This window comes from Acomys minous, assembly GCF_964271855.1.
Source record: "Acomys minous genome assembly, chromosome: 12".
In the NCBI taxonomy this organism is placed as follows: domain Eukaryota; kingdom Metazoa; phylum Chordata; class Mammalia; order Rodentia; family Muridae; genus Acomys; species Acomys minous.
In genome coordinates, this window is record NC_140493.1 from 17,362,881 (window position 1) to 17,373,208 (window position 10,328).

At 47.7% G+C, this 10,328-nt stretch overlaps 1 protein-coding gene across 1 annotated transcript in view; it reads right to left on the reverse strand.

The window, feature by feature from the left end:
- Positions 1 to 8,987, reverse strand: part of ATXN10 (ataxin 10) — a 139,740-nt gene extending 130,753 nt beyond the window's left edge. The window contains exons 1-2 of the mRNA XM_084750314.1: positions 8,915 to 8,987; positions 8,316 to 8,577 (exon numbers count right to left, since the gene is read on the reverse strand). Coding sequence (XP_084606440.1) covers positions 8,316 to 8,577; positions 8,915 to 8,933 — 281 coding nt within the window. The 5' untranslated portion in view covers positions 8,934 to 8,987. The remainder of the gene's footprint in view (positions 1 to 8,315; positions 8,578 to 8,914) is intronic.
- Between the last annotated feature and the right edge of the window lie 1,341 nt (positions 8,988 to 10,328).

The window sequence follows — 10,328 nt, forward strand, 5'->3', positions numbered from 1 at the left end:
ACAGAGGATGGGAATTAGGCCCCAACGCCCACTATAGGCAGCTCACAACTGCATGTAAACTCCAGTTCCTCTTCTGGCCTCCATGGGGACCACACTTACAAGTATACACACATGTATACATAACTAAAAATAAAAAATATTTAAAAAACAAGACAAAAATGAAGAGTCAAGGTGTGTATGGTGGAGAGAAGTCAGACACCACCAGTGACAGTCAAGGGCATACCTAGCCCACCTTGAGCTACAAATGCAGAGAAAACAGAAAACACCTCCCACTGTTGAAAGCCTCTGGGAAAGGCTTGTCCTCAATAGGCAGCACTTCTAACAAAATGTTTACTGAAGTATTATTTTGGGTGGTACTGAATCTACAGGCCAGCCTGGGGAAATGTCTTTGTTGTTGGGGTTTCAATAATATACTGATATATTTTATCATGCAAGTCTTCTTTGTGTCTTTTGATATAGTTTCTTTTCTCTATGGTGACCATGATCATGGTAACAGTGACCAGGACAAGATGGTATCTAGGGGCTGGTTAGAGGTTAAGACGCTGTCTGTTCTTCCAAAGGTCCTGAGTTCAATTCCCAGCAACCACGTGGTGGCTCATAACGATCTATAATGAGATCTGGTGCCCTCTTCTGGAGTGCAGACGTTATGTGCAGGCAGAACACTATAACACTATATATATATATAATATATATATATATATCTTTTTTTAAAAAAAGACAGCATCTAACATTTAAATAGTACTCACCATATGTTAGCCACTATTTTAGGTGCTGTGCACCTAAACTCATCAGTGACAATAATAAGGAGGGATCACTCACACATAACTATAGCCTTTCTAGTCTTGTGGCATCAGAGAATCTGGCTCAGCTGAGTAACAATCCCAGGGGTCCTTTCCTTTTCAGTGTCCTTACTCACAGACCACTGACCAAGCCCTTGAGTCCAGTGACCACTACAAAAGACCGGAAGAATGGAAGGACTAAAATGCCCTTCGCAGGGTTCTGGTAGTTACAAGCATACTCTTATTTGTTTTGATTTGCTGGCTCAAATTCCTTCCTGACCACTTCATCCACTTAAGATAACTGCATGTGAGGTGGTCTCACATTGAGCACTTCTGTATTTTGAAGCTGAGTCAGACACCTTACCAAATACCAACAGCCATGTGGCGTTCCAGCTCATGGCATAGGTAAAAATAAAGGAGACTGCCATCACACAATTCTTTTTATAGAGGAACTTGATGTTCTCTCAAACAATAAAGTGAATCATGGCTGAGTCAAATGCCATATGGCATCTTGAACTAAGCTGATGACTTGTCTGGGTTTTTTGTTTGGGGGGCAAGTTGTTTTGTTCTTTGGGGGCACTCAAAAGACTTGCCGGCCACAGGCTCAGTAATGTTTAGGGAAAACCCATGTGGATGAGTGTACGCAGATAAACATTTATTTTTTACTCTTGTGGTATCCTGACCTCTGAAGGGCTTAATCTATTTGGTTTCTTCATGAAAGCTACTCAACATAATTATGAAACTCAGTATCCCAAGTCATTTCTATCCCTTGAAACCAGTCATTTGTGACAGTTATGTTTCCTATGTATCACTAACTAGAGTCTCTCTTCTGTGTTTTTATTTTATATTCAACGGCTCAAGAAAATCATAAAAGTACTATCAAATGCTCATTATAAGAATCCTGCCTCTGAGGGACTGGCAGATAATTACATGCTTTTAATACTCTGTGATGGTCTTAAAAATACAGAACACAGGCCTAGAGATTGAAAAGACTTTCAAAATTATTCATTCTTTCTGTGCCACTGTAACCAAATCCCTAGCAAAGCAACATCTAAGTGCAGGATTGACTTTGTTTTTTTGTTTTTGTTTTGTTTTCAAGACAGGGTTTCTCTATGTTATCTTGGCTATCCTGGACTCACTTTGTAGGCCAGCCTGACCTCAAACTCACAGCAATCCGCCTGCCTCTGCCTCCCGAGTGCTGGGATTAAAAGCGTGCACCATCACACCCGGCTAGGATTGATTTTTGGCTCACAGCTTCAAAGGGTATTCTCAGCCACAGCTACCTGCTCTGGATCCTTGGGTGGAACATCCTGTTGGTGGAAGCTTGTAGCAGAGAAGACACCTCATGGCAGACCGAAGCAATGAAAAGGGAACACATGAGAGGGCCAGAGCACGATAGAGCCTCAAGGGCATCAGTTCTCAACTTGTGGGCGGCAACCTCTTTGGCAAGCCTCTATCTTCAAAAAGATTTACATTATGATTCATGACAGTAGCAAAAGTACAGTTGTGAAGTAACAATGAAAATAATTTTATAGCTGGGGGTCACCACAACTTGAGGAGCTGTATAACGAGTCACAGTGTTGGGGAGGTTGAGAACCGCTGCTCTAGAGTCATATCCTCAGGGACCTACTCCTCCAACCTTTCAATAATGCAATCATATGATGAATTCATCAAGGGAATACTCCATTGATCAAAGCAATCAAGAGGCAATCAATTCCCAAGAACCCATCAGCTGACAACCAAGTCCTCAATACATGAACTAGTGGTAGTCACTTCATGCTCAAACCAGAACTAAATGAGAAGTGAATGGTAAATAAATTATAAAGGAAAATTACAAGTGTGTATGTACAAAGAGATAAAGAAGGCTTGAGACTCTTATAAAGTCAATGTTACGACACTTGGGCTATTTCTTTGTTAGTAATTGGGAACAAGCCAAATATAGCTCGTTTTGCTGTATGAACTATAATTGCCCAAAAAAACTTGGCAGCTACCTTAATCTTCATTGTCAAATTGACTGAAGCCAGAATCACCTAGGAGACACACCTCTACACATGTCTATGAAAGTATCTCTGGAGAGGTTTAACTGAGGGAAGGCCTGATGCCCAAACTGTAGACAGGGAAAAGAAGAGGAGGCAAGACGAGCTGAGCGCCAGCATTTCTCCACCACCACCCGATCCTCACTACAGACAATGCGAACATTGCTTCACAGGTCCTACCACTACGCCTTCATGAAATGGCCAGCTATATTCAGTGAGCCAAATCTTATGTTGCTTTTTGTCCTTGAAGAACTTTTTAGTGTTAAAAATAATTGTCTAGCACTGTTAAGAAGTGATTTTTTTGCCAGGCCTAGAGGTGCATGCCTGTAATCCCAGCACTTGGGAGTCAAAGGCAGGTGGACCTCTGTGTGTTCAAGTTCCTGGTCTACAAAGTGAGTCCAGGACAGCCAGGGCTACACAGAGAAACCTGTTTTGAAATGCCAAAAGAAGTGATTTTTCTCAGTAGAACCAATTGGCTCATCCTCAATGCTCTATTTAATTCACTGAGCATCAAAGCAGTCTAGGCGCCCTTCCAGGAGATGCCCCCAAACAATGATTCCTACCCTCAAAAAGAGTGCTATCCAACAAGAAAAGACTGGTAGGGTTAGGGTATTCTACTGTAATGAGCTAGTGAGGTGGCCTGGTGGATAGAGTAACAAACTAGAACACCTGAATTCAATCTCCAGAATTCCCATGGTCGAAAGAAGTCAAATACATCCTCTCTCCTCCCTCCCCACCTCCCTCCCAAACCTCAATAAAAGTGTAACAAGTAAGGAAGGCATGCCATTATGAAGTGAAGAGACGGTGAGAGGCGCTCACACTGTAACACCTCCCTCCTTTCTGAGCAATTCCCTATGTTTGGTTATAAAAATTAAAAAGGTATATAGCCTAACTTACAAACAAGAAATACACCTTCGCACACAGAAACTGAACGGGAACATGCACAAGCCTCAACCTAAAGAGCCAGCATCTCCGCTAAGCAGCATCCTGTAGCTGAATCCTGACTGGGTGACAAGGGCTAAATAATGTCCCCTGCCCGCTGTGGTGATTAGAAACACAATGTGGTTCACAAAGGCAGGACAGGACTCTTCTGCATGTGTGGACAGAAGAGGCCTGGAAACACTGTCGCCCACACGCAGGCTACATGGAGCGCTGTGCCTGGGACGCACAGAGAGCTTCACAAAAAGGACAGTGGAAGATGGCTGCTCAGTAACCCTATACACAGGCCTCCAATACTACTTACTACTGTCCAAGTCACCAAGGAAATACTTGCTTTTAAGCCAACATCACTGGATTGGTACAGAAAAATGTAAAACTTCCAAAGGGAGGAGTGAGCGCAGAAAGGAGACATGGAAAAAAGTCCTCGCTCAAAGAAAGGTATTGAGGTAAAGGTTCACAGAGAAAAACAGCAACAAGGAAAACTGACTGCTGCCCTCGTGACTCCCAGTGACAGCCTGTGTCCTGATACTGTGACCCTAGGCTATGTTGAGAGCCCAAATGAACACTTCAATCTGACAAGCTGGCTCCGAGGGTTGATAACACCTGCTGCGGAAAGCCTGACCATCTCCTGAGGTAGGGACGGGGAATGTAGGCCATATGGTTTACTCACACACACACACACACACACACACACACATAAAAACATAACTTCAAAAAAGAAGGCTTCCATCAGGCCGTGCAAGAAGGGATCTCTGCAACTCTGTCTACAGAAAACTACTGTGGGCTCACAAGCAGGAGATCAAAGGGCAAAGACCAACACCAAGACCATCAGCCTGGGCACGCTGAGAAGCCAGTTTCCTCATCAAGATGAAGAGAGGCTCTAGAAGGCTGGGGTCCACTGGGATGCCTCAGTACTTCCATGCCTAGTGATCCCATGAAAAAGCAACCACAAAAGCCCTGGAGTGATGAGGGGAAGGCAGCCAAGGGCTCAGACCGCTTAGCGGCAGTGCGCAGCCACACTGCAGGCTGAGCCCAGGATAAGGCCAGTATGGCGAGTAGAGCCTTAGCCTGTGAGAGCCTCGGCAGCAGAACTACACCCAAATCCAGTGTAGTGCTCCTGGGAAAGCCTCAACCCCTCACAGCAGTTAGCAGCCCCACAAGGCATTCTTACATTGGTTGTCTTCCCTTTAATTCCCCTAGGATCTCACTCACTCGAACATCAGTTAGTTGGCCCAGCTCAGCCTCTGGAAACAACACAAGCACTGTCTGGCATAGAGAAAATGTTCATGAAGCAAAACCCACATGTACTATCAGATCACTAACAAGTTTAATGAACAAAATATCCAATCCTTCTACTTTTCTTACAGCAAATCTTCCTTTTTTTTTTTTAATAATGTTTGTATGGGGGCTGGAGAGATGGCTCAGTGGTTAAGAGTATCACCTGCTCTTCCAGAGGTCCTGAGTTCAATTCCCAGCAACCACATGGTGGCTCACAACATCTACAATGTGATCTCTTCTGACCTGCAGGTGCACATGCAGATAGAGCAATGTATACATTAAATAAATAAATAAATCTTAAAAAAAAAAAAAAGGAATGTTTGTAGGAGAGGCACAAACTAATGGGCAAGTGGGTGCATGTGTGCCATGGTGCCTATGTGGGTATCTACACTGGCTACTTTTTATGTCAACTTGACACAGGCTAGTCATTTTAGAAGAGATAGAATCTCAATTGAGAAAATGTCCCCACCAGACTGGCCTGTGGGCAAGCCTGTGGTGGATTTTGTTGACTGATGATTAGTGTGGGTGGGCCTATCCCACAGAGGGTGGTGTCACGCCAGGGGTGGGTAGTCCTAAATAGTGTAAGAAAGCACATACACAAGATTAAAAACTAATAATAGGAAGTTATCAGGAGCTGGGCGGTGGTGACGCACACCTTTGATCCCAGCACTCGAGAGACAGAGGCAGGTGAATCTCTGTGAGTTCGAGGCCAGCCTGGTCTACAGAGTGAGTTCCAGGATAGCCATGGCTACACAGAGAAACCCTGTCTGGGAAAAAGAAAAAAAAGAAAAAAGAAAGAAAGTTATCAGGAGCCAGATACAGGGGCACACTCCAGTAATCCTAGCACTTGAGAAGGCAGATATAGGCGGAGGCAGATCTCTGTGAGTTCCAGGCCAGCCTGGTTTACAAAGTGAGTCTAGAATAGCCAGGGCTATTACACAGAGAAACCCTGTCTCAAAAAAAAATAATGGGGGGGGGGGGGGTGACAAAGCAGAACCAGAATCAAGAACTCTGTACCACCATACAATTGCATCTTCCCATCCAAACATGTAACCACCAGCTCGTCTTTTCTGATTTCCAAACTACCTGCAACAGCTGGAACCAAACCTCAGAAGCACTCGCATCTTCACCCCAGCACAACAATCCAGTTGGCCCCTGAGGCCCACCCATTCAATCTGATAAACTCCTCAACATCCACCCTATCCTTCCCCACAAGGCCCTCATCCGGGTACTTTTTCCCTGGGACTTCTGCAACAGCTGCTGAAATATCATCCACAACAACAGCAATCAGAAAGGCTTGCCTCACCAACAGATTTCATCAAACCACTTCTTCTGACAAAACCATCAGTGGTTTCCTATAATTCCTCTCACAACAAACCAAGTCAAGAAAGCCATTAAGCCTTAATCTTCTCAACAAGTTACACAGAGGAAAGCAATGTCTGGATGTCTCTTCTGGTCCAGACACAGTATCTATTTTATTTCTTGGCAACTGTACAGAATCAGTGTATGACCCTTTCACAGATGCCCTTTTGTCTAGGTTGCCAGAGAAGCTCTACTCAATTTATAGGTATGGGTGCTTTGCCCTCCTGTATGCCTGATACCCAGAGACCAGCAGGGGGCATCAAATCAAACTCATACTGGAGTTACCGATGGCTGTGAACCATCATATGGGTTCTAGGACTCGAACCCTGGTCCTCTGGAAAAGCAAGAACTGCTCTTAACCACTAGAACCATCTTCCCAGGCTCTCTCAGGTCATCTGTCTTTCCTGGTTCTGGGAGGCAGCACCACTCCTGTGTAGATCTCTACCACAATGTTTACACAGCAATCCCCTAATATGTATGATGAAAGGAATTGCATCATATTTGTTTTTGTAGCCTCAGCCCCCTGCAAAGACCGCTTCATTGGGCTCAATATATAGTTAATGGTTAAGGTATAGGTCCTGAGTGGTAGAGACAGGTCCAAGCATCAAATCAGCCAACATTACTTTCTGCAAGTATCACACGGATTAGCACTCTACCCACAAACCCAAGCAGCAGTACGCTGGGGGCCTCAACATCCTTTTAGGGGTACACTCTTCCACTGTGTCTGCAGAGAGCAAAGTGCTCAGACCAACATGTTCTGTTGTTGTCGTTGGGTTTGTTGATTTGCTTTTGAGATAGGGCGGCTGCCACAATGCTGACCAGTCTGGCCTGGAACTCAAGAGATCCACCTGCCTCTGCCTCCTGAATGCTAGGAGTGAGGGTCATATGCCACCATGCCTGATTCCGTTATCTATTTTGTTGTTGTTGCTCTGTTCTGTTCTGTTTTTAGAGACAGGGTTTCTCTGTGTAGCCTTGGCTGTCTTGGACTCACTTTGTGGACCAGGGAGGCCTCAAACTCTGAAAGATCTGCCCCTGCCTCTGCAACTGCATTATAGGCACTACCACACCCAGCTCTTTTTTTTTTTTTTAAGGGAAAGTTCTAGTAACTTAGAGCCTGTGTGTTCTTTTGCACTATGCTCTGTGCTGTGTCCACACACTAGGATTGTTTGTTATCTCCCTACAGAAGAGAACAAGGGCTCCACGTCCCCTCACCCACTTACTAAGCACAGGGGGGTCCATTACTGTTAGGAGAAAAATAATAACCCTTGTTTAATTAATACTAGGTGTCAGACAGGTCCTAAGGATGCAACACGCATAATCTCATTAAATCCTCACTACCACTCAACTCAGGAGGGTCCACCCCACACCGTTTCCACTAAGCCGACAGGGAAACTGCGACACAAACTATCCTACAAACCGCAACCAGAACCGACAGCCTCGCGCACGTCAGTTTCCACGTGTTTTATTTCCTGTCAGCTCCGAACACACGCACCACGTCTCCCACTTTTCTAAGGCTGGAAACAGAAAAGTTGGAGGCAAGGCGGAAGCAGATGTCAAGTAGCCAGTCCGGATCTGCATGCAGGCTCCCCTTTAACCCAGCGAGGGGAGCATGCCTGAACACGCCTCCGCTGGCCACCGCCCTCAGGGCCCTCGCCTGAGGAACCGACGCGACAGCTCCCTCCCAACCAGCTCAGGGACCAGCGTTGCCATCGCCTGCCCCGCACCCCACCCCCACCCCCCCCCACCCTCTCTCCCCGCCCCGAGCCTGGGCAAAGCCAGGTCCAGAACAGGCCGAGATGTGCGCCACAGAACCACAGCCCGCGAGTGGGCCGAGCCAGCCGAGGCCGGTGCCCAGCCCGGAGCCCCCTCCACGGATCCTCTCCCTCTTAGGCCGCAAGCCCCCCCCCCCCCGCGCAGTTACCGGTTACGCTGCTCCTTGAAGAGCGCCGTGAGCGCGCGCAGGGCCTCCAGGTCCTGGATGGGCGCTGGCACCATGACGCCTGACAGCCGGGAGGGTGGCATCCTGGGCGCCGCCATCTTGCCACTCGCTCTTGGGCCGAGCCTGACGAGGCGGAGAGAAGAGCGAGAGAAGAAGGGGGTAGACCGACGACCGGAGACAAGACAGAGAACGCGGTCCGCACAGCTCTGGCTTCCGCAGCCCGCGTCACCCAGATCCCGTGGTGCTGCAAGGCAGAGAGCGCGAGACTAGCTGTTTTGCCTCAGGCGCAGAGGACAGGGCGGCGCGGCGGGGGGAGGGGGGCCGGGGGGGGCGATGGGGGAGGGAGGTGGGAGGGGGCGAGGGCGGAAGTCCCGCCTGAGGGGAGGGGGTCCAGCGGAAGTCCTGCTCCGTCGTGGGGGCTGGAAGTGGGTGTTCTCGGGTCCCCGGTGGGGCCTCGGAAGCAAAGACGCCCCCCAGAGGACAGAATATTGGGCTGAAGGAGGCAGGGGTAGGGTAGAGTGGGGTGAGGTGGGCTGTAGAGTGTCCTTGGGAATGGACGTCTGTCAGGGACAGATGCTCACCTTGAGGAAGGGCCTCCATGGGTGGGGCCCTTAATCTAGTAGTTTCCCTCTGGGGAAGGGATACCAGCCCCTCCCCCCTCCTACCTCCTTTCTCCCATCCCCCATTCTCCCCCCCCCCCCCACTCCGGGATAATGAATGCTGTCCCTTGATGGGACCTAGGAAGGAGGCTCCTTCTGAGCGGGAGGGGAGGAGATACTGACCAGAGACGTCGCCATGGGAGGGGACTTGCAGAGAAGACTTACCCTCAGGAGATGTGTTGCTAGGCCAACAAGTCCTATCGCAAGGGAACCTGGAATAGAAACTCCCTCTAGGGAAGGTATGCTAGGTTAAAGTGCTCCGTGGAGAGAGACCTAAAATGGAGGTTTCTCCCTTGGGGAAAGGACGCTGGATACAAAGAGCCCATGGGAGGGAAAAAAAGAAACATAGACAAAAGCCCCTCTCAAGGGAAGAGGGCTCTGAACAGAAGTGCCCACACATAGGGGTGTTGTATCCCCATGAGGGGTGTAAAAAGGATGGTTTTATTTGGGCTCACAGGTTGAGGGTACAGGCCAACCTGGTGGGAACTCACGGCACAAGTGCTTGAGGCAGCTGGTCATATTCGTCGATAGCCAGAAAGCAGACATGGATCAATGTTTGGTGCCACCCTCATTTAGGGCACGTTTCTCAGACAGTTAACCTAATCCTTCATAAATATGCCCAGAGGCTTGTCTCTTTGGTGATTCTAGCCCTTGTCAACTTGACCATTAATAATATAGGGGATCTCTGGGAAGGGGGCTCCCTCCAGGGGAGAGGATGTTTATCCGAAGAGCTCGGTCAGACATTAAAAGCACTTTCTACCTTCCAGAAGACTTTGAGTGTGTTTCCATGGCATGTTTGCCCTGGGTGGAGTTCACAACTACCTGTAATTCCAGCTCTTGGAGATCTACAGGCACCCTCAGTGTCATACACTCACACGGATACAGATTAAAATAAGTTAAAAATAAGTTTTTGTTTTGTTTTTTTAAAAACCTATCTGAGGCAACCTGGGACAGGAAGTAAAGAGATATAAAGGAGGTTTACCTAGGAAGAGATACTGGTTGAGGTCTGGGAGGAGAAGTCCCACCCAAGCAAACGGTCCCCTAAGAATTTTTTTTGGGGGGTGGGGAGTTTCAAGACAGGGTTTCTCGAATTAAATGTTTTAATCTGGGCCACTCCCTCAAGTGCAGCAGCCTGTCACCGGCTGCCAAGTCTGAGACCCTGAAAGCTGGCTTCCTTGTGTTTTCTTACCGTCTACTGATGATATTGTCACTTGTCAAGTACTTAGAATAGCTCATCCAGGTCTTTCAAGCACAGTGAAAGGGCGAGCAAAGTAGCTCACATTCCCAAGCCTGATGACCCTGTGGAGAAGAGAACTAACTCCAACACGTTGTTCTT